Source organism: Pollachius pollachius (assembly GCF_949987615.1).
Source record: "Pollachius pollachius genome assembly, chromosome: 1".
Classification (NCBI taxonomy): Eukaryota; Metazoa; Chordata; class Actinopteri; order Gadiformes; family Gadidae; genus Pollachius; species Pollachius pollachius.
The window spans coordinates 21176713-21200669 of record NC_136934.1 but is presented as its reverse complement, the minus strand read 5'-3'; the positions used below and the strand labels follow the sequence as shown (position 1 = coordinate 21200669).

General features: G+C 47.7%; 3 protein-coding genes across 4 annotated transcripts; all 3 read left to right on the top strand.

The window, feature by feature from the left end:
- The first annotated feature begins 974 nt into the window (after nt 1-974).
- Nucleotides 975-2862, top strand: crybb2 (crystallin, beta B2). The gene is made up of 5 exons (XM_079745900.1): nt 975-1040; nt 1274-1392; nt 1842-1974; nt 2189-2331; nt 2659-2862. Exons 1-5 carry the CDS (start codon nt 978-980, stop codon nt 2825-2827), a joined length of 627 nt encoding a protein of 208 aa, XP_079602026.1. The 5' UTR covers nt 975-977; the 3' UTR covers nt 2828-2862.
- Nucleotides 2863-3956: 1094 nt separating this feature from the next.
- On the top strand, nt 3957-5865 carry ctu1 (cytosolic thiouridylase subunit 1 homolog (S. pombe)). 2 transcript variants are annotated; one of them, XM_079755035.1, is made up of 3 exons: nt 3957-4097; nt 4285-4806; nt 5019-5865. In XM_079755035.1, the coding sequence occupies exons 2-3, from the start codon at nt 4311-4313 to the stop codon at nt 5552-5554; spliced, it is 1032 nt and encodes a 343-aa protein (XP_079611161.1). In that variant the 5' UTR covers nt 3957-4097; nt 4285-4310; the 3' UTR covers nt 5555-5865. The 2 variants fall into 2 exon arrangements, with proteins under 2 accessions (XP_079611161.1, XP_079611162.1); XM_079755036.1 differs by having other exon boundaries at nt 3985-4173.
- A 391-nt stretch (nt 5866-6256) lies between these two features.
- pxnb (paxillin b) lies at nt 6257-22847 on the top strand. The gene is made up of 11 exons (XM_079730590.1): nt 6257-6395; nt 13773-13993; nt 14913-14995; nt 15130-15269; nt 15825-16005; nt 16525-16645; nt 19559-19714; nt 19852-20025; nt 20138-20219; nt 20482-20630; nt 21018-22847. Exons 1-11 carry the CDS (start codon nt 6383-6385, stop codon nt 21282-21284), a joined length of 1587 nt encoding a protein of 528 aa, XP_079586716.1. The 5' UTR covers nt 6257-6382; the 3' UTR covers nt 21285-22847.
- The last annotated feature ends 1110 nt before the right edge of the window (nt 22848-23957 follow it).

The following is a 23957-nucleotide window of genomic DNA, read 5'->3' as shown; positions in this document are numbered from 1 at the left end:
GTTCTCCAATCTGCCAGCCCAGCCCTATCTCTAACTCTCTCTCTCTCTCTCTCTCTCTCTCTCTCTCTCTTTAACTCTCTAACTCTCTCTCTCCCTTTCTCTCTCTCTCTTTTCTCTCTCTATCTCTCTCTCTCTCTTTAACTCTCTAACTCTCTCTCTCCCTTTCTCTTTCTCTCTCTCTTTCTCTCTCTCTCTCTCTTTCTCTCTCTCTCTCTCTCTCTTTAACTCTCTAACTCTCTCTCTCCCTTTCTCTCTCTCTCTCTCTCCCCCCCTCTCTCTCTCTCCCTTTCTCTTTCTCTCTCTCTCCCCCCTCTCTCTTTCTATCCCCCCCCCCTCTCTCTCACTCTCTCTCTCTCCCTCCCTCCCTCCCTCCCTCCCTCTCTCCCTCACTTTCCCGTCCTGGTTGCATATTAGCCTCTCATTGTACATGTGGGACTCTTGGCACTGGTTCTGCTGAATCATGTGGATATCGAACAATGAGCGGCTGGGCAAAATTGACAACTAATGAAATAACTTTGTGGGGGGTGGGGGTGTGAGATTGGGTTGGCGTGCACTTTGACCCCCGCAGTGGCTGTCCACTGGGCCTATTGCAGGCTGGCGTACGGGCTGGCTCGTGCACATGGGCCTGGCGGCAGAGTTCCCCCCCGCCATCCTGTATATATTGAGGCCAAGGTGCCATCCCATGCACACTGGCACATCAGACAGCCCCTGGTAAAACAAGTCCTTTGGGCTCTCTGTTTGGATAAAACCTTTTCATAGATCTTATGACTATTATTGCTTTTATAACAATTATATTGCCTTGTTGTAATTCTGTGCCCATTTTTACTTCCCATTTTCCAAGCGGACACATTTATCAGAATTGAACAGACTGAATGTATATAGTGTTGTGTTCATGGTTGTTTAATTGTTGGATACTAATGTGAATCTGTCTCTCTCTCTGTTTTGTGCACAGTTTTATCCTGCCCTGTTCATTCACCATGGCCACAGACCACCACAACCCTGCCTCCAAGCAGCAGCAGCCAGGGACCAGCGCTTTCAAGGTGAGACGCAGGGAATCATACAAATGATCCCCCTGTTACCTTGTTCAAACATCGAGCTTCCTTCCTCCTTCCTGACACTGTTTTGCTCACATTCATATCCGCCTTCATTGTTTTCTTTCTTTTCAGGATCATTGCAGAATTCATGGTCACATGCGTCTGAGATGATCCGAGACCATGAAATGTCCTCAGTGTGGATTAATTAATGTTCCACTGTTTTCCTTTTCCTCCCATAGTTGGTTATCTATGAACAGGAAAACTTCCAGGGCCGCTGCCATGAGCTGACTGGTCCCTGCAACAACCTCCAGGAAGCAGGCGTGGAGAAAGTGGGCTCCATACTGGTGCTGTGCGGACCGTGAGTGCTCACCCACACACATTGGAGCCAACTACAGGCAGGGGGAGGGGTCCAGGGGTCTGCACACGCAGGGGAAATGTTTTGAGTGCACATAAAGGGGAAAAGACAGGATGTTTTGGGCAGTGAGTGAGAGGATGGAAGAAAGAAAGACAGAAAGAAAGAAAGACAGAAAGAAAGAAAGAAAGAAAGAAAGAAAGAAAGAAAGAAAGAAAGAAAGAAAGAAAGAAAGAAATAGTGAGTGAGTGACGGGGGAGGGGGAGGGAAAGAGGCAATTGAAAAACGTTTTTGTATTGCGATGGAGCGAGATGGTGAGTGAAAGGGAGACCTTTGTGGTGATTGTGCGATTGGTACGCCTATTTTTTAATGACGCTTACTTGCTATAAACTTGCGCTTCTGTGATTCTGTTTGTTTGAACCCCTATCCGTCCTCTCCTACCCGTGCCCCTCCAGATGGGTGGGATATGAGCAGGCTAGCTGCAAGGGGGAGCAGTTTGTGTTTGAGAAGGGGGAGTATCCTCGCTGGGACTCCTGGACCAACAGCAGGCGCAGTGAAACCCTCTTCGCATTCCGCCCCATTAAAGTGGTAACACACACACCCACACACACACAAACACATACACACACATATACACACACGCACACACACAGATCAAAGAGAGATGTTTCACTCACAATATTCTAAAGGTCTCCAAAGGCAACTTACCAACCATATTTTGTTGTCCTCTCCTGTGGGCCTCTCACACACTCCCTGTCCCTTACGGTTTCTCCCCTTTGTTTTCTCTCCTTCTCTTTCCCAGGATGGCCAGGAGCACAAGATTGTCCTTTTTGAAAACCCCAGCTTTGCCGGAAAGAAGATCGAGATCATAGACGACGATGTTCCCAGCTTCCATGGCCACGGCTACCAGGAGAAGGTGTCCTCTGTCAGAGTCCAGAGCGGGACGTAAGGCCACTGCTCCAAATCTCACACACCTTTCATAAACCTTTCTTCCTGTTTTTTTCAAAGCAAGGTGGCAACTTGAAAACGTTCATCGTTGAACGATAGAAGTGTGCCACATCCCTTACTCCTCTAGACATTTTAGACTTATAGTCGCTGCACTGGAGCCACTAAGACAATAACAACCGATTCATTAACGAATAACCCTTGTGCTTACCCTGCTGTGCAGCAGGATGTTTCGAGCACGATGCTCGTCTTTAATCCTACATGACTCTAATTGATCCGGTCTCCCATTGGTTCACTCCTAATCGAGTTGTTCTCCTCCCACAACAGATGGGTGGGCTACCAGTACCCCGGCTACAGGGGCTTCCAGTACCTGTTTGAGAAGGGCGAGTACAAGGAGTGTGCCGAGTTCGGCGCCCAGCTACCCCAGATCCAATCCGTGCGCCGCATCAGAGACATGCAGTGGCACCTGAGGGGCGCCTTCAACCCCACCCCCTGAGCGGCCGCCACAGCCGGCTCTCCACCAACCCTGACCTCTGCATCCATCTTGTTCTCTCTTCCAAATACTTTTACTCATTTACCCTTTTGAGTCAAAAAAAATGCATTTTGTTCCCTATTGCCGTGGTTGCAGTAGTGGCACCGTTTAATTTAAATTGAATAAATCTGATGCTTTACTTTGATTCCGTGATGGCGTTTTTTTTTCTCTTTATAGTTTATCTTGGTTTAATGACCTTTTCAAATGGGATAGTTTTTTTTACGGCAACAGAAAGTTGCCGTAAAAATCAATTCAATACACATGGAATATTCCTTTTGATACACATTTCGACATAATAATATTTTCATAAAATTATAGATATCTCTATTGTCGAAGATCCTCCCTATATCAGTGTATTATTTCTCTCTTTGAATAAAGTAATTGAAAACTTCTCCATTACGGATATTCCTGGTTGTAAACAAAGGTACGGGTGGATCCTTCGACTTGAAATCACGATACGACTTTGAATAACATTAATTGATTATTGTTTTCATCATAGTCTAAATGACTCTAAGCTTTATTATATCTCTGAATGCAATTTTGACAAGGAATGTTTTTCAATCTACGTTTCATACTCGTTCTGATATATGTATTTTTATAAATGTATTGTTCTGATGAGCATGGCATTCAATGTGTATTGTAACACACAGCAATATTATAAACAATAACTTTACAATGATTTGGTTGTTAAGATTATTGTCCTGGAAATCCTGGTACAGCTCTATTATTAAATCTGTCCCTGATTGGTGTAATCTTGTCGCCATCTGAAGAACTCCACATGCGGTGACAGGTGTTGTGACGTAGTATGCACACCTGTGGTGAAATGCGTCCCCTCTTAAAATATTCTCTTCTATCTACACTCTTTTAAACACCTGTCCGAGCAATCAGTGCAGTCGAAGGAACCGTGCAATAATTTACCCTTTTGAGCAACCATATCAGAAACTAATAACGAAAAAATGATAATGTGATTTTTTAAATAATAATTATAATAGATATCCACAGATATTCCATTTTTTTAAAAAAATAGTAAATAAGAACATAAAGCCAACTTTATGCGGACCCCCGTGTGATGACGTCACATCCTGTTTAGCCTTGTCGCTAAGCTATCCAACAAAATGATGGCCACTCTTTTGGTTGAATGAGATCAACTAAAATTGGAACTCAACAACCGATCATTTGGACAGCTTTATATAATCTGCTCATCGACATCCACATCTTGTAGCTGTCCAATTTGGTACTTAAAAACAACTTTGGTGATAAGTTGTGTTCACCCGCATCCGTTAACTGCACACGTTGTATTTTCCTGCCTGGTAATGCATTTGAGGCTGTTCAACTTATGACAGGCTAACGGGTTATGCATATATAATAGCTACTAATGTACAATTGACGTCTTATTGCCCCTTTTTATTTTCGTTTTTCAGTTTCTGCCTCTCTTCAAACCACCAAAATGCCTATCCAGTGCAGCAAGTGTACCGAGCAGCGGGCGGTCCTGAAACGTCCAAAGACCGGTCAATCGTTATGTAAAGAGTGTTTCTTCATTGTTTTTGAGGAAGAAATCCACCACACGATTGTGTCAGCACAGCTCTTTAAACCAGGAGAGACTGTGGCCATAGGTGCCTCTGGTGGGAAGGATTCCACGGTCCTTGCACATGTTATGAAAGTCCTGAACGAGCGTTACAAATATGGTCTCAACCTCATGCTGCTATCTGTGGACGAGGGCATCACCGGTTACCGGGACGACTCCCTGGAGACTGTGAAGAGGAACCAGGAGCAGTATGACCTGCCGCTGAAGATTGTTTCCTATGAGGAGCTGTACGGCTGGACCATGGATGCTATCGTGAAACAAGTCGGAATGAAAAACAATTGCACCTTCTGTGGAGTATTCAGACGACAGGCCTTGGATAGAGGAGCCAAACTGCTCAACGTAGATAAGATCTGTACAGGTAATTCAGAGTCTTTAGCCAGCAGATCTCAAATGTTTGAAGAGTTGGTACAACCTCTTTTTGTGATCTGTTTGGAACTGATGGATTCAATTAGATAACACTTCATTAATACAGAGGGGGAATTCCTGTAAAGCAACAAGACGATTGACTGTTCACCTCTGTGATTAAAGTGTTATTGAGCAGCCTCCTCCTTTTCCCTCTGGTTCCTCCAGGCCACAACGCAGACGACCTGGCGGAGACGGTGCTGATGAACGTCCTGCGGGGAGACATTGCCCGCCTGCGCCGCTGCACCGCCATCTCCACCAGCAGCGGCGGCGAGGGCGTGCTGCCCCGCTGCAAGCCCCTCAAGTATGCCTACGAGAAGGAGATCGTGCTGTATGCCTACTTCAAGAAGCTCGACTACTTCTCCACCGAGTGCATCTACTCCCCCAACGCCTACCGCGGCCACGCCCGGGCCTTCCTCAAGGACCTGGAGAGCGTGCGGCCCAGCGCCATCATGGCCGTGCTCCACTCCGGGGAGAATCTGTCCATCAAGGAGAGCGTGAAGATGCCGGTCCAGGGGACGTGCGGCCGCTGCGGCTACATCTCCAGCCAGGCCCTCTGCAAGGCCTGCGTGCTGCTGGAGGGCCTCAACCGGGGCCTGCCCAAGCTGGGCATCGGAAAGCACCACCGCCTGCACGAGAAGCTCCTCTCCCAGCAGCCCCTCAGCAACGCAGAGGAGAGGAAGCTGAAGGCGGTGGACTTCTGAGTGAGGCGGGTGCAGGTGTTTTTTTACAATGACAGCTAAAGTGAAAGGATCGTGAGTGGAAGGAAAGTAAGGATGACCTAAGATAAGCTCGACCACACCATCATTTTTTATGTAAAAACATTTCTGATCAATTGGTTTTTATCAGCTGGTTCTTTTCAGGGGAAATGTCTCAACAAGATCGCATACAAACAGAGTTTCACATCAATCCATGTTTCTTTATCGTGCTGTCTATTACCTAATCTAACAGGCTTATTTTAAAATACCATCATTGCATATGGAATGTACAGCTTTCTGTGTCATGTTTTAGGTTTATATTTATATTATTCTTAAATCGTGTTTGCTATATGTTCTAGTGAACACAATATATATGTATAGTGGCCATTTGTTAAAAAAAATGATTAAAAAAGATTTATATATATATATAACATATTATTTTGATGCTTCTTGATATTACGTTGTCCTCATCTGAAATAAACGCCAGAGAACATTGTTTACGCTGCGTCTCTGATCACCACTTTGGCGATATGCGTAGTCTTCCCGAGGTGTACCACCAGGGGGCGCTCACCACTGTTGGTTGATCACCACTCTCGCGATACGCGTGTTCTTCCCGAGGTTTGCCGCTATGGGGCGCGCCCAGCCGTGTTCGCAGCGTTATCTTTGGAGTCAAGAGGCGCGTGCCCGCGAGTTACACAGGCACTCATCACAGCGCGGTCACGAGGGGTACTTCTGAGCGACTTTCAGAACATTGGGAAAAGTTAGTAAAATACGGACAGGGAACCAGAGAAAGGCAGCAGAAGAGAGAGACGCTGCTCGGAACCAGTCCCCGTCATGGACGACCTAGGTAAGTGGATAACCTTTTCCTGAGCCGATCTGTTTTTCTCGACATCGCACTAATCAGAGTGCAGGGTGGAGGAGTAAACGTGAGTTAACAACGGTCCATCTGAAAATGTGCAAATGTTCTGCTATTATTAGCCCCCCACGGACCAGCATAACCTTCGGTGCATCGCGTCGTGGCGGTCGTCTGTTGGACACATCGTGCATTGGACCCCATGTATTTTACATAATAATCAGGGGCTATTGTTAGCTTTTCTACAGCATGTTTCAGGTGGGCAACTTAGTGCTGTTATCTTTTTAGAGCTGAACTGCAATCCGTTACAGTGACTCACCGAATCAACTACGTGTTAAATGAATCAGATCGATGCGTTTTCCTCTGACGCGTCCCCATCTGCGCCCTGAAGCTCCTCACCCCATCTCTGAAGCCCTCGGGTGAAAGGCCTCCGGGATCAGGCTGGTCGGTGCAGCGTGGTCCAAACACTACCAGCCTTGCCCTGAGAGGTCACCGCAATCTGCACTGAAGTAAACATAACCTATTTTTGGTGGGTCTCTGCTTCATTAAGTGCTTCAACCGTTACTATCATGGACTTGTGTGCAACAAGTGAACGTGTTGCGGCGGTGGTGGTTTGCATCAACACAACACTTGTTTTCCGTCTCTAGACCTCACATTAGTAATGTTTTGGATGTCAGTTGATTGATCTCCAGATGTCTCCACGTTGACTGATGTTGAAAGTAGCTTCACCCACACAGCTACAACTCGGTAAACCTTTAGGTCTACTTATTTACGTGTTGTAAAATAATGCTCTTCTCCAACCCATGCTCTACTTATGGCACTAGACGTTTGAACAGACTTCTGTCTTTTCTATTAATGCACTTTCCTCAACTTTTGACCTGATTTATTATTTCACAAACAATCCCTCTGATTCATTCCTTATATCTATTTCCGACACTTCTAGTTTCTAATAACTGGTAATAGCAAGGCGGTAAATCGTTATTTGATAAGTGCAGAGAGGAGGATCCACGTCGGAGCATGTCCGGAGTGCACCTCTGGGCTATATTGGATGATTCTGCTACTACTACTGCTGCTGCTGCTGCTGCCAGGCACCAGTGAATGAGCTGATTGTTGTTGTGGATCCACTGAGGCATTGGAGGGTGGGGAGGCTGCTCTGTGGAATGTCTAACATCTCTGTATCTCAGAATTTATGGCCAAATACTCTCTGGCCATGATATGTCCGCAGCCACTACACTTAAACGTTATTATTTTAGCCCAATCTGTATGGAGGATCCCGACTAAAACCAAATAACAATAACGACACATGTATAGAGTCTCCTTTAATACCAATACCATAGCCGTGTTTAAGCCGAACATGCTGAGACAAAGCCCATACATGAAGATGCAGTTAGAATGTGGGGCCTGGAAATTGAACTGAGCCCCATGGGGCTACTGGTCTGTGACTCATTGGATGACTGGGGAGTCTGTATGGACCTGTTTGGAAACCTGACCAGCCCTCTGTCGAGGCTCTGGCTATATTGATCGTCCCTCGTCCCCCACCTCTCCGAGCAAAGGGAATCCCCTCCGAGTGGAAAGGGAGTGGCTAGCTCACCCTCTACTGCGAAATCCAATGTTTTGTTTGCCTTTTAGTTTTCAGAAGCGTTGTATGCTTATTGTTATTCCCCCAGATGTGGCTCTTGCCATCCACACCATGAGACCTGACATGGGTGTCGGTCGGTGCCCCTGGGTCTGCTGCTGCCAGGCGGAGCATGTTATTGGTGGGGTGTGAATCCAGAGCTTCCCTCTCTGGGTGAATCACTCAGGATGCTGGGATATTCACTGACACTTTCAGTGGACTGACAGCCCGTCTCTATTTGGGCAGGTCAACCCTGGGGAATGGATCAGGGACATAAACACACAAAGTCCTGATTGTCTTCTCCTTGATCTGTGACAATCAAATCTCATCAATGACGCGGTCTCTTTATTGGTGGTTATGGTATTTGAGGTGAGCTTTTGAATATAGGTCGCTTCTCCCTTGCAATGTTTCAAACACGTTTTGTACCACATGCTTAGGGAGACGTGGGATCGGACATGTTGTATTTAATCTGGCCCCTGAGGCCTTCGATTTAGTTGTGATTACATGGGCCAAGTGGCCGTCTAGGAGCATAAAGGGCCCTTATATTGAAATGCGCTAAATACACTAATCCTCTTCAGACGTGACTTTCCTCTGTAGCGTGTACATATCCCGGCCAGGAAGAGGGCGGAGAGCCTGCTGAGGTGGAGGGGTCTCTAACCGAAACCTAACCAGTGTTTCTCGCTACATGGCAGAAGTTCACAGGACGTCCTCAGTAAGCTCTACTCCTCAGCGCTAGTGTTTGTTGTTACAATAATATAACAGCAGCAGTTCTCTGGAGAAAGCCCCGTGGTTTGTAGTGCACTGTGTCAATCGTCGCGTCTCCTGCCCCCCACCCAGCGTCACTCTAGCAGGCCTCCTGTAGGCCGGGCCTGGAGAGCGGGTCCAGCGGGCCTGTAAATCGGCCTCATTCCTGGGGCCTCACCACACCCATCCTGTTGCTGGGTCCAGAGGAAGAGGGAGCCGCATGGCTGACCTCATCGCTTAGGCAACAGCGCCAGCCCCACATATCCTGAGGAAGTGTTAAGGAGGACACAATAAGCAGAATCAGTGCGCAACTGATTCTGCGCAGGGCACGGTGCCTCTAGCTCCTGCAGTAGGTTTTCATCTGGTACCGTCTCTCTCTCTAGCTCATTTCATTGGTGGTCGGACCATTGGGCCGCTGGGGATTCTTTCTAAGACCGGCCAAAGGAATGGTGTCGGAAAGGGAGTCTCATCTGGATTCTTGGCACATAGATTGAGGCCAGGTGTGCCAGAGCCAGGGCAAGGAGTTCAGGGTGGACTCTGGGCCAGGGAACCCACCTTCCCGTCAGCAGGAACCTAAGTAGAGCTGGCTGCTTCACACTCATCGTTTTTCTCCAGAAATGACACACGGCATCCTACCTAATTAGGGCTCTCCATTGGTACAATGGACTGCTTGCTGACATGTCCTCCCATACACTCAAGTGACAGGAAGAAATGATCTCTATAGACCCAATCCCCCTCCACCAACCGTCATCTGATATACTGCTCTGTGGGGCAATGCTTTAAGTTTGGTTCAGTCGCTCTCGCTCTCTTTCGAGGGCAGTGTCATCTTTCGCATGTAGGGCTGCCCGGCAGTATATTTATAGCCATGTTTATTTTGCAGCCGCTGCCCTGAGATGCTTCTGTCTTTTTTAATACTGTGACACCCCCTGCCTCCTTCTCTTCAGACACAAGCCTGTATCTCATTACCACAGTACAGCGCTGGCGTTAAAGAAGACCTTCAAATACATCTGTGGACCCTAGCTTTCCAGCTCCATCCTTGTGCTCTCTTGCTCTTGTCTTCCCTGTTGGTTTTTCCTCAACATCCCCCTGTCCACTATTGACTCCAGTCTCTCCTGATTGATATAAATATCACGCTGGCCGGGCCTGATGGTATAGGGTTACAGCATGGTGAGCCAAAGCCTTGCTGTTAACAGGTGAGCTGGGGAACTTGTGGCTCTGGCTGGCCTTGATGCCCTCCCCGTCCCTCATGCTAATGACTGAGTAGTGGCCGGCCGTACCTTGCGAGGGCCGAACGCACGAGGCTGCCGGCTCTCCAGCAACAAGGCAGTAAAAACCCTGACTTATCCCTCGCGCTGGAATGCAAGGCACGCTGTCGTTTGGTGGAAGGTCTCCTCTTAATTGCCACCATTTTGTCTTTTTCTAATTTCCCAAGCGCACAGATGGTATCTTGTTTACAGGAAAATTCCTCTTTGCCTATCTGTTAGCATTTGATCAGTGAACTTTGAACCTTGCACCTTTTTTTTTTTTCTGCCAACCCCAGTAGGGTTGCCAGTCTCCTGTCACTTGGGTTGTGCGTCGGGTTAGCAACAGCGTACCCTCACCTCCGCCCCCCTGGACACCCTTAAACTCTCCATGTCCCTGGCTGGTGGCTCCCATTCTCCGATGAGGGAGGAATGTCTGGAATTCCTCATGCACCTCCCCGCCCTCCGATAAAGATTACGGCGGGCTCCGATTTAGGGCTGTGGGTGGGTGTGGCGGGGAGGGGGGTGGCATGAATGTACATGTATTCACAGCCTGGAAGAATGCCTGAAATATGTGCATCTACATAACATCATTATGAAGGCTACATGGTATTTATAGTGAGTTAGGCTGCTGTTCTGGCGATCTTGGACAGCGAGCAGCTAGATTGTAGACAGATTGTTAAAAATAACCAGAAGATGTGCCCTCAAAGTTGTGAACAATGGGCTTTTGTGACTGGATGAATGGAAAACAGCAGCCCGGTCCTTGGCTTAAAGTACAACACATGTTTGCCTTCTTGATAATGCTTTTCAGTGCCCATGGAGAATGGTAAACTCAGACAACAGCCTGACCTTGTCTCCTTTTCTTATCACTGCTTCTTCAGACTTAAGAAATATCTGTGTTGAGGGAGCCCAAGGTACTTTCAAGAATTGTTGTGAATGTCGGTTTGAGAAAGTCTACTGCCTCTGTCTCGCTTAGTCCACTACTACATTGGGAAAGTTCTGTGATTCTTTGACACTTTTCACAACTCTGGCTCTTTGCCAATAGAAAAGTCACCTTAATGTCTATACAATTCCCATTAATGTATGTAATCTTAGAAAAAGGCTCTGAGTTCCAATAGTTTAGTAATTTGTGTTGGATTATTTTGAACAATACAACATGGTAAAGTTTTGATTTCTTATAGCTAATGCGTTTTCTATATACTGTTCTACTAGGCTGATTTATTAATACCCCTTTGGTCTTAACCAATCGGCTACTATAGATGGCATATAGGGAGTTAGTCTGACTTCACCATTTGGACGTGAGGGAAAGTTCCAGAGAGCTGTGATGTAACACAGAAGGCGTGTGGGGGTGACGCTGTACTATCTAACGGGGGTATTGTAATTACCACCAGACTCTCTGAAACTTGGCAGGGCCTGCCAGTCATTTGGAAATCTTGAGGCAATGTAGTTAGCTCAACAGTGCTGCTCTTTCCAGGAGAGTTTTTATTATAATCTTTATGGTCTAATTAGCGGTCTTAAACTTTATAATCATATCTTTAACAAGGATAATTTCACGGTTGTGGTGTTATTTCTTTTTTGTCAAGGCTTTGTCTCATGGGTGGCTTAAGTCAACCCCGGGAAGACCTGGTCCAGCAAGCCTGCACCAGGTGCAGATTATTTTGAGCTGGTAGTGATATTTCAGCACATTTGCCCAGACCTAGGATACTGGCTGAGCGTCAGGCTTTAAATAGGCTTGTCCCCCCCATGTGGTTCACACTGGACCTCAGGGATCAGACATGGAGCTGGAAATGCGGGGCTCCTACGGTCCGCAAGACCATGGATCCAAGATAAGCCCCCTACAACTAAGTATTTTTTTTAGCAACATTTAAACAAAGTTCACTGAGTTAAAAAGGTAAATCATTGTGACAAAATGAAAAGGTCAAAGGTCAATCATTGGATCCATTGGCAGTAGTGACTAGCCTGTTAAATCGACACGTCAGCCAATGGAAGGTTGGGAAGCAGACCACTGCCAGAAGAGGCTTCGTGTCGGTGGAGGAAGATGGTCACTAGTTGTGGGGAGTGAGGCCTGTTAGTGTCAAACAAGCCACGCCCCCCTCCCCCCTCCCTGACCGGAACCACATCGTCAATGCTCCCTGGCCCCACTTGACAGCTGTCCACTCCACACACACTTCACGCTCACCCACACACACATTCTGCACTGGGATACTTGGGACTAGATCCACGGCATCAGGTTGAGTATCGTAGCTGCTGTGCCCTGTGTTGGCCGGGTGACGCTGAGGGGTGTTGAGAACCAGCATAGGGGACTACTAAGCAGAACCTTCCGCGACGTTCCTGAGATCAGCAATAGAGTTGTATAACTTATGGTTATGAGTTGGTATTTGATGGTTCATTTGAATCATTTGCTCAGTTCTCTTTTTCTCTCTATTTCAAATTTTGAAACACATTATATCACGTTATATATGGATAACAGTGATTTTAAATTTCAGATAACTGTTGATTGGTAAGGTCGAATAAAAAGTCGATTTAACAATTTTATTTGTAACGGTTACATCTTGGATGGCGAGTGGGAGGGACACTGCAAGCTAAAGCAGAAGTTAAGTTAAGCTTTTGGTTTCAAGGTTTTTCGTTTGTTTTCCAGTTTTATTGAAATACTGTGTGTGAACCAGGCGGCTCCATGGCTACTGAACACTGCCTTCGGTCTGTCTATTCTGGATGGGCCGGGATGGATGGCGTGATGTCAGAGTCTATTAGAGGGCGAAAGAGACCGACTCTCTCTCGCTCTCTCTATCTGCCTTTGTTACGCTCACAACACCGTCCCTCGCCAACCGAAGTGCCCCTGTGTTTCTGTTGGTTTGATGGAGGTGAACGATAGCTACCCTGGATGTACCGCCTGCTCTGGGGTTTAAGGAAGGACACTGGAGCCCAGCGACTGAGGCAGAGCTCTGACCCAGGGTACTGTGGGTGCAGGCACAGGGGTATTGTCCCAGGACCAGGGCCATGTTTGGTTGTGTGAAGGCTGCCTGACTTGGTTGAATAGGAGGCTGAGCCGTGTACGCACAGCCATTGTCAGTTTAAAGAGGTAGTTCCCACAGTCTGCCCAATAAACCAGGCTGAAACTGAGACCTCAGTCAGACCAGACATCATGACTCCATCTGATCAGTATCACAGGGTTTTATTTCGGCTGGATCTTTGTTAGCCTTTATTTTACTTTGGATTGCTGCAGTTTTACAATAAAGTGAACTACAAAGTTCCACAACTACATAAATTAAACTCTTTTTAGCTTGCATATTTACCTTGCATCTACCATTTGGTAGAATGGTTCATGTTCATAAGTATGTTATTAGTGTTGAGTTTTCGTTAGCTCAGAATGAGCCCTTCATATCTACATAGGGAGCGGCTCCTATTCCTCAGAGGCCACTGGCATGTTTCTAAAGAAGCCTAGAGCAGACAACCAAAATGCGACCACAATGTGGAACAACCAGCACTCATAATCGCTAACCTACATATAGTTGTTTTTAAATACAAAAATGTCTATCGAGGAACTTCCTTACTTGACACTTGGCTTCGCGATGCTGTCGTAGACGAATCACATCCCTCTACGGTCCCTCCCAGGACAGTAAAGGCCATCATAGCTTCTCCTACGTTGTTGGAAAGGGAGGAGTTGGGACGGGCGGGGGAGGGGGGGGATTGGTTAGTTAGTAGAACTAGTAAGCCTCCTTGATCCCACACACTGCACCCCTAAACCTCAGTACCCGGCTCCCCTCCCTGCAGACGCCCTGCTGGCCGACCTGGAGTCCACGACCTCCCACATCTCCAAGCGCCCCGTGTTCCTGGCCGACGAGACGCCCTACTCCATCCCCACCGGAGGCCACTCCTACCAGGATGTGTCGGCGCCTCCCCCTGTGCCCCCTCCCCCCTCCACAGACGCTCTGAACGGTTCCCTGGTCGAGCCACCGGACTCCCACCACCCCTCCCATCACTCCTCCCAGCAGGTAACGCACCCAACACTTTTGATGGCTGTTAAAGTAGGGATGCACCGATTCCACTTATTCTCTGACCAAGTACAAGTACTTACATTTGGGTATATGCTGGCCCATACTGAGTACTTAATAATACCACTACAATTCATGGTGTAAACCCCCAAAGTGTTAAAACCATGGTTACGGCCCTCAGCAACTTTGTGATACTATTTTAGTACCGTGGTTGTGTTTTAATGTTGTATATGAAATGTGCCAAACACCATAGCTATGTAGGTTAGTTAAGCCTAACCCTCGGAAGCAGACATTAAATACATCGCTGATCAGACGGAGCTTCACCATCCACACACACTAAATAAGACAGTGTGTCTTATTTATACAATAAGTTTCCTAAAAGCTAAACATTCACTTGGGTGCCGCAGTCAACCGCTGCCCGGACAGAGCTCCACACGTCCACACTAACCCCGCCGTTGGTGCCCTTTTTTTCCTCTAAATTGGGAACTTAGTTCAGTTACAGAGATAAAAGTGCATCGACTACTATATTGAAGATCATATAGGACAAATTAGCACTTAAAAAATATATATGTAAAAGAAAGCTTTACGAGTATTGAGTACTGGTATCGGAATCCCTAGTCAAATTAAGGCGCAATGCTCTGCCTTTATCGTTGGAGCCTTGACAATAACTACAACATACTGCAACTTTTTAACAGTTGGAAGAGTCAAGCGTTGTATATCTGCATATTTTCTGTGGTTTACATTTTTACAACCCGGGACGTCCATGGCCTTCACGGCACAATAAAACATGGCGTCCAGAAACACAAAAGCAGCGAGCAGAATGCTTTGTTCCAATCGACACAAGATGGCCGCTTCCGTACAACGGAACGGGCCTTGTGCTTCATGTACCAATGAAGCACCATCCATGTCTCATCTGCAGTCCTTAGGTTTGGCCAAGACAAACTCCTGGTCCGGGGACACCAGCCCCCCACAGTCTCACATTGAAGAGGAGCACGTCTACAGGTGGGCCATGGTGGATCACCCTCTGAATTCACGGTATAATTATACTTCACGCCTACAAATCCAAGTAGGGTCGTGTTGTTCCTCCTTTCTCCAATAAAACATTTGACAGTTGTCTCTCTGTCTCCGCGGCTCAGCTTTCCAAACAAACAGAAGCCGTCCGACTCGTCTGCAGCAGCCATGACCTCCGCCCTGGGCAATAACCTGTCGGAGCTGGACCGGCTACTGCTGGAGCTCAACGCCGTGCAGCAGAACTCCCCCTCCTTCCCCACCACAGGTGCGCACTGGAATGTACCCCCCCGCCATAGGCATGTGTGGTTACTGGTATCGCTGGGGTCGTAAAGTAGAGAAAGTTACCCCAGCCAATGCCGTGTCATTCTGTTGACTGTCCCTTGTGGGGGAAACATGGACAAAATTCCAGATTATGGAGATGGTAACTGTTTGCAATGGCAGCTTCGTTACGATATTAGTTCTATGTATCACCACTGTAGTTCAGTTGTACTGCAACTGTGCACATTAGTTCAGTTGTGTATCGATTTATCCCGTTACTGGGCAAAGGTGGCACCAGAAATAAATGGGTGACAAGTAAGCTCTCAATTTGTAACCAAATTTACAACGTAATCGACTGGTTATTATCGTCTTACACGAGTAACATTCAGTGTTGTTAAATTGGACTTGCTGGGAAATGTGAAATGAATCGGGTGGGGGTGGGGGGGTAGCTAGCCAAAGAGACCTGTAAAAGTCCGGTTTGCCGACCCTGCCAGCAGCAGTGTGTGGCAGGTCGGTTGGGATCCCCTGTGGTGTAACGCTCTGCCCGCGTGGCCCTGTGCAGAGGAGGCCGCGCCGCCCCTTCCGTCCTGCAGCATCACCCACTACGAGAACGGCGGCGCCCCGGAGATCAGGGTCAGCCCCCCGCTGGACAAGCCCAAGAGGAACGGGGCGCGGCCGGACGAGGGCCGGCCCGGCGTGGAGGCGCTGCTTGACGACCTTGAGGGATCCGTCCCCGTGCCCGGGTAAACAACCAGGAACCCTCAGGGTTTTATACACTACATGCTCTCCAGGCTTTATAGTCTGGGAGTAAGAAGACACTGAGAACAAGACACTATATATTTTACCCCAGGGCTGCCAAGTGATTTAAGATATTGAGCGTTTTTCTATAGTTAAATGTGTTTGTTCCACATGTCAAGCGTTTATCAGTATGCTTAAATCTCCACTCACAGCCCTTAAAACGATGATGAGAAAGATGTTTGATGATGTATTGACCTACTGTTACTGGTCCCGCCTTTACCCACATCCTTACTTTTTATTTCCAATAAAGACCACAAATTTCATTTGGATTGACCACTAATAACTACACTGTTGTTATTGCGGTTATCGCCCAGCCCCAATTCTGACATGTAGTCATCATAACCATTCCGATGGGTGCCTAGTTCATAGTGGACCTTACAGCACCGGTGTTGAAGACCACTTTGAGGTCTTGGAAGGACTTTGTGGATCATTTGGGATTTGTATGTTTTGTTATATTTCCTCAGCCCCAGACCATCTGATCTTCACAGTGAGTTGGACACGCACTCTCAGCAGCAAGCTCGGATTTCGGCCTCCTGTGCCACGCGAGAGCTCGATGAACTCATGGCTTCCCTCTCTGACTTCAAGGTACCGGGCGCTTTGATCGAAAACTGAAAACTCTAAACCACTTCTCTCGTATCTATAACATCTTCTCTAGTGTTTCATACTTTTCTTTCATGTTTGTTTCCAACTGTTCCCTGGTTTCACTTAACCCTCTGCTCTTCTCTGTTTCTAGCCTAGTTCTTTGGGCCCTGGGCTAGATCAAACGGGGGCCTTTCCCTGCTCTAGCCACTCTCCGGTGTCTTTCTCTGTCAGCCCTGTGGCTTCCCCCTCCCCCAGCCAGTCCCATCCGTCTCCCTGGCCCTCCTCACGCTTCTCCATGCCCACGGGCTTCGAGCTTCACATAGACGAGGAGGGAAGGGACAGCCGTATATCTACAAATGGTCGACACCCCTTCCCTTGCCACAGTTCAGTCTCCACCCTCTCTACGGCCAGCGAGACAGACTTTGAACCAGACTTTGACATCGAAGTGTCGGCCAACATACTGTCCTCCCAGCTCCAGTCTCTGGTGGTTCTCACCCACGGAGCCAGCAGCAACAACTCGTCCAACCTGCTCAGAACCAGTTCCAGTCCTTCCACCACCCCGTCTCTGACCTCGGTCAACACCGTGCTGGACCACAAGTCCTCCAAGTCCTGTAGTCCCTCTGCGGAACGCGTTTCTCCCAGTTCCCCTTTTGCCAAGCACCACTATGAACAAGACACTGCAGCCAGGGGGCCCAACGGCTGCAACGACCTCAACTTGGGTTACTACCACCAGACCTCTAACCACAACCTGTCGTCTCCCTCCTCTGGGCCCAAGACGCCCTCCCCCCAGCCTGCCGTCACCCTTTCTCCTTCTCCCCTGCACATCCTCTCTAAAACAGCTTCCCCTTCCCCGGTCACCTCTGTGACGGCACGCTCTCCCCCTACGTTCAACAGCTCGCGGATCCCCAGCAGAGAGCTGCTGGGGCCGACCCTGACGGCCAACAGAGTAAGCCCCCAGGGTGGGCCTCATACTCCCATGTTGGACCCCTCTCTCGACGAGGCTCTGGACAGCCTTCTGGCCATGAGTTTCCCAAAGGACATGCCGAGCGAGATGGAGGACCGCTGCCAGAGCGGGTTGGTCTGCGAGGTGCAGGAGGACCCCATCCTGCCCATGGACAGGAACAGCATGCAGCCCGACATGTTCGCCGGCAGCACCACCACCACCACGGACGGCTCGCTGTACGGGGGCATGGACGGACACGGGGACCTGGAGTGGGCCGACGAGGAGCTCTCCGTGTCCCTCAACGACGGCCTGGACGGCACCATCACGCCGTACACCGAGAGGCCCTACACCGACGGCAGCATGACCCCGCTGACGGAGGCCAGCTGGATGGACGAGTCCATGACGCCTTCCTCGTGCCCCGGCACCCCCGACGTGGCCTTGGACCTTCCTCTGATGCAGCCCGCCACTATGGATCGCGTTTCCGCCTCAGGACATGTATGCATCGTAACCGTTGCCTGCGGGTGGGATACGTCTTCCTTGCGGTTGTTGTGCTTTTGCACCCCCTGCTGTTTGCGTTTAATATTAACTATTATTCAGTTGTTTTCTAAATCATCAGTCAGGGAATGTACTCCATCACTACCATCAACTACTGTAGTATTAGTATTATCGTCAGTATCGTCAGAGTGAACACTGTAGTTGGATCAGTGGATAGCATGTGGTTCTAACAGCTGACCTGTTCCGCCAGACTGACCTATGCTTCTAGAGGAACTAAGCCTAGTCTGTGTGGTTTGTGTTGGAGTGGCAGAATCTCACCATAAGCATGTGGAGCTGTGCATGAAGTGTGACACTGAGCCAACTGACCTCCCCGGCGCTGCCCGCACACTGGCTCCCACTGACACGGAGTCGACCGCCTGGTTGCTCCAAACTGCTGCTCGTGCCTGGATTACCGATTACGTCGGCTCAGGTGCTCCACTGTGCCCCCCCCCTCCCCTCAGCTCAAGTCAGTCATAAAGCGTACCAAAGAGACGCCCAACGTGCACCCCATGCTCAGAGACGGCCTCCTGCGGAGGAAAGTGGGGCCGGTCATCGTCAACAAGAGCAACTCCCAGGACCGCTTGATCGAGGAGCTGCAGGGTAAGCTAGGCATTGGCCGCGCTGAGCGCCGCCGCAAGCAGCAGGACGACTGGCTCACAGAGGGCGTCATCGTCATGTCCAAACCGCAGCGGTTACGGATGGACGGGGCGGCCGCAGAGGTGGAAAAGGTTGGCCTCATGCTTTTCAGAAAAAAAAAAAGATGAACGAAATCTGTCCACATTAGGTGATAGGCCTTCTCCTGTGATCTCTTTCCACACATTTCCTCTTTCTTTTCTGTTTCCCGTTTCCTCCCTTCCTTCACTCAGATAATAATTGCTCCAGATTCGCCCATCCCACAGAGGAAAGCGTTCCCGCCCACCTCCCCCCCTGCCCCTCGCCGCACCCCCACCGTGGAAGAACCCAAGAGGCTGCCCCCCGTCAGGCACCCCCCGGCTCCCACCCCTCCACCTCTCCCGCCTGCAGCGTCCACCCCCTCGCACTACTCCTGCGACCACGAGCCCTTACACAGGGCCATACCAGCTCACCACACCGTCAAGCCCTTGTCCTCCCCTGTCATGCAACCCCCACCCTTAGCCCCAGCCCCAAAGCAACAGCCCCCTCCCTGTGTTGTCAGACCCCTGGCCACGCCTCCACACGTGGAACCCGTGCCCGCGGTCGTCCCAAAGGTGCTGGTGTCCGTCGGCTGTCAAACCGAATGCGACCCCATCTTCCCTTCAATGCAGGCATGGTCCTCTTTCGCCATTCACTGCTTCCCACACACCTGACACTGCTATTCTTCCTCTCTGTGTTCCACTGCTCCAAACTATTTTGCTGGATTCAGTGTCAAACTGTTAGCACAAAAGTGCACATGGTTACTATTGTTGCTCTTCCTCGAACAGATCAGTGCTCAGGTGAAGGGCAGTGGCCCTCCCACCACTCAGGTGAACAAACTGGACAACATGCTTGGGAGCCTGCAGTCAGACCTCAACAAGCTGGGGGTGCAGACGGTGGCCAAGGGGGTGTGTGGGGCCTGCAGCAAGCCCATCGTGGGGCAGGTAAGACTGGCGGTCGGTGACAATGGCCATCATGAAGTAGACTGTCCTCGAGAGTTTGAGTTTTTTTGGTTCTGTGCAGCCTGGGTAAATGGTGGGGGGTGATCTCAACATAGTCGCTGTTGTTCTGTCTTATCAAGGTGGTGACGGCCATGGGCCGCACATGGCACCCCGAGCACTTTGTGTGCACACACTGTCAAGAGGAGATCGGTTCTAGAAACTTCTTTGAGCGTGATGGGCAGCCCTACTGTGAGAAGGACTACCACAACCTCTTCTCCCCGCGCTGCTACTACTGCAATGGACCCATTCTGGATGTGAGTCTAGAGCGTTAATTCACCAATTCGGCACTCAAATAAGCTTACTAAGTCGTTGAAAATGCTGCTATCAGAAAACACTTTCTTTATGTCTGTTGATCGCTGTTTTCAGAAAGTGGTGACGGCGCTGGACAGAACATGGCACCCTGAACACTTCTTCTGTGCTCAGTGTGGGTCCTTCTTCGGACCCGAGGGTTTGTTTGGCTTTGTGGTTCCCTTTTTAAAGTGTTTAGTTACACTGAACTGGACACCTGCACATGACATAAATTTACTAGACATTGCAACATTTTTTAGATGGTTAATAAAACATGTCATTTTCCGATCAAAGAGAAAGAAATTCTCTTTGAAAATCAACTGGAAAGAAAAATAAAAGATTCACACAATAAGATTCTATCAGATGTAAACCTGACAACGGCAATTCCCTTGACAACCCTTGCACGCTGGTCTTCTGGGCAGGTTTCCATGAGAAGGATGGCAAGGCGTACTGCAGGAAGGATTACTTCGACATGTTCGCCCCTAAGTGCGGTGGCTGTGCCCGAGCCATTCTGGAAAACTACATCTCCGCACTCAACTCTCTCTGGCACCCCGAGTGTTTTGTCTGCAGGGTCTGTACTTCTGTTGCCTTTCTATCATATGTTCTGTGCCCATTTCACTTCTACCACTGAACTAGATGTTAACATGTGGAGTGTGTTGGTTGTAAAGAAGAACTAAAGAAGCCTCTTTTTATACTATAAGAGTTGGTGTTATTAACGTATTGATCAGATACCCGATATCCTGGGGGGGGAACCATCTATTGGCTCCTTTTTATTACCTGTATCTAAATTCATTTTTCTCATATCGATGAGAAAACATCAAGAAAATGACATTCCCCATCTTAACCTTGTCTCCCGACTCCCCCCCCCCCCCCCCCCACACACACACACACACACACACACACACACACACACACACACACACACACACACACACACACACACCATCGTTCTCCACAGGAGTGCTTCACCCCGTTTGTGAACGGCAGCTTCTTCGAGCACGACGGGCAGCCCTACTGTGAAGTGCACTACCACGAGCGCCGCGGCTCCCTGTGCTCTGGCTGCCAGAAGCCCATCACAGGCCGTTGCATCACCGCCATGGCCAAGAAGTTCCACCCGGAGCACTTCGTCTGCGCCTTCTGCCTCAAGCAGCTCAACAAGGGCACCTTCAAGGAGCAGAACGACAAGCCCTACTGCCAGGGCTGCTTCGTGAAGCTGTTCAGCTAGAGAGGAGGTGGAGGAGGAGGAAGAGCAGGAGGAGGAGGAGGAGGAGGCGACAGAAGCGCATTCAGAAGTTGATGTGAATCGTACGGATGGCATTTTTGAATATGAATGGGGTTGTTTTGAGTGCAGACTTTGAAAGTGGAAGTGTATATGGTATAAGTATCTGCATGTAATTTGGGCAGTACACCATATGCTTTTTGATATTTATAGAATAAAAAAAACCTGACCCGTTGATATTAGTAGCGGTCATACACTTCGAAAGCTGGGGTTGTTACACAGGCTAAGCGTCCTGTACAATGATTTCAAGTAGACACTTGAAGATCAAGGTTTTCTAACCAAGGCCTCAAATGGGCCAGTTTCTCTCTTCAGTGGAACGCAAATGTTTAGCAGGTCCAAACCTGCGGTTCTCCGAGGGGGGAGGGGGGCGGGGGTTAGAACATGGAGGTTTATCTTGATGGGGCTGAAGCTTACCAACACTGAAGCTGCACGCACAATGCTTGGTGTTTAAAGCTTGTTGCTCACTGGTTGAGTGTGAATTTTGGAATTCATTATAGAATAACTGTTTAAACATGGATTGTTTAGGTTGTACGTAACGAGATGATACTAGCCAAGTGGTGAAGGGAATTATTTTCTGATTGTTTAAAAGATTATAAATATCATGGACTGTGACATTCTGATAACATTGACTGAAAATAGGAGCTGTTGTATTTAAGATCATCTATAGGTCTTCAAATTATAATGGAATCAATACCTTGGTGAGGAAGTGGAGTTATTTTGTAGAAGTGATCAATCACGCCCCAAAATAATCAATCCCAATTGTCCGTAACGATATATACAAATATATCGTGATGGCATTTCACCAGGATACTTTAAATGTTACAGAGACTAATCTAAACTCACACCTTTTCAGTCACAGATCATTCCCTGTCCGTTACAGAGATGCTAGATAGAATTATAAAAAATATTCCTCTGAGCTGCAGTGCAGTCGTAGTTTGTCGCGGCCTGTGAACCAATCATTCAGTACGATACTGGACTTCTCTGCTTCATACAGGTAACACTGGGAGTGTATTTTAAGATCAAATGTAGCTTTGGCTCCTCCTGAGACTAGCTGGTCTAACTTCAAACTGACTGAAACGCTCAATATTTTTTTTACTTATTTGATATAGCTATATAAATTACGACTAACTTTCCAGTTGAATGTTCTGTGTAGCATGTGCATCTAATTAATAACCACTCGTTAGAGAGGCAGACGGCCTCCAGGAGTATTTCTGTTTTGTTTTTATCACTGTATTGAGATGCTGGTGAAATTGTTTTTCTAGGACATTCACAAATCAACAAGAATAGGTATGCAATATGAAATACTCCTTTGCCATTGCTTGTTAACAGAAATCAATCTTTCAGAAATCAAGCTTGTATCTAATGTTATTTTCTGTGCCAATGTAATGTCTTTTAACACTGTTAAAACCAGCATCACAGAGATGACCTTCATAGTCTCGATCATTTCATCTGTGACTTCACTCAAACATGTAAACAGTTTAAATAAAAGTCTGGTGCTCTCTCACGAAAGGACTTTAGACTAATTTGACTCCTTTCTCTCAGCATCTGAGTAGTAACTACTGTATAGCCGTGGTAACGGCTGGAAACGCGTCTGCAGAATTGTTACGTGGTTTAACCTTGTAAAGCAATATGTATCGGGCCTCATGACTTCAGGGAATAATAGAGCCATGCATCTTATATCATATTAAGTCTGTCTAAACTGTCTGCTTTAATAATTGAAGTACATGCTATTTAGCCAAAGCCATAAATATTTGTCAATTTTTTCCTGTTTCTGTTCCAACTTCCTCTTCAGAACTTAAAGATGTACTATTTAGGGAGCTGACTCACTGCTCGCCTGATAAATCAAATAAATACGTTTTGGTAACAAATTCTCGCGGTGGTATTATTGTGATTCCCAACCTTTGACTTCAGGTGGGCCCCTCTTGTCATCAAGACCTTTCGCCAACCACCTCAAACGTAAATGGTAAAAAATGGATCAATAGGCGTGAAGTGGCTGAGCAAAAGAATAGCAGTGCCCCCTCTATATACAATCATTACTGCAAGAAGGTCATGGCTGGTGGGAAACACTGGAAAGAAAAGTCAGCAGGGTTTATGCTTCGCAGTATGTTTATTTAGCTAACATAAATTAACAATACATTGATAGAAAAAATGACAATGAAAAAACGGATCGAAAGCCTAAAGCCACACATTTTTTTGTAATAAGAAGCCATAACACTATATTTACTTAGTAAAATTTATATTTTATACTTTCAGTTAAATTAAATTGTAAATTTAAAATCCCAAATACCATCTGCAGTAAACTTGCATCCTCAGGTTGAATTTTTTTTTTTGTCATGGTTCTATTGTTAAACATGAATGTTGCATTTCTCTTCAATTTAACCTTAAAAGAAATTAAACAAATGTCTAGATTTTAAAGATAGATCATTATATAAAGCTCAATGCTTATCAATCCTTAGGTCTATCATCTTGTGACGAATAAATCAATGAAAGATAATTACACAACGAATGTTTGGCTTGATCAATTATTTTTCATAAGGATCTATCTGAATTCTCCCGGGACGCTCAAATCCACGTGGAAACTATACTGATGACCCGGAAGTGACCGCAAAAGGTCCTTCC

Excerpts from the sequence above, each read along its gene's own strand:
- pxnb (XM_079730590.1), top strand. Across the intron at positions 15,270-15,824 it reads CCCCTCCTTCCCCACCACAG|AGGAGGCCGCGCCGCCCCTT; the intron begins GTGCGCACTGGA and ends GGCCCTGTGCAG. Across the intron at positions 20,026-20,137 it reads GCAATGGACCCATTCTGGAT|AAAGTGGTGACGGCGCTGGA; the intron begins GTGAGTCTAGAG and ends CGCTGTTTTCAG.
- ctu1 (XM_079755035.1), top strand. The coding sequence starts at position 4,311 with ATGCCTATCCAGTGCAGCAAGTGTACCGAGCAGCGGGCGGTCCTGAAA. Across the intron at positions 4,807-5,018 it reads CGTAGATAAGATCTGTACAG|GCCACAACGCAGACGACCTG; the intron begins GTAATTCAGAGT and ends TGGTTCCTCCAG.
- crybb2 (XM_079745900.1), top strand. The coding sequence starts at position 978 with ATGGCCACAGACCACCACAACCCTGCCTCCAAGCAGCAGCAGCCAGGG. Across the intron at positions 1,393-1,841 it reads ATACTGGTGCTGTGCGGACC|ATGGGTGGGATATGAGCAGG; the intron begins GTGAGTGCTCAC and ends GTGCCCCTCCAG. Across the intron at positions 1,975-2,188 it reads CATTCCGCCCCATTAAAGTG|GATGGCCAGGAGCACAAGAT; the intron begins GTAACACACACA and ends TCTCTTTCCCAG.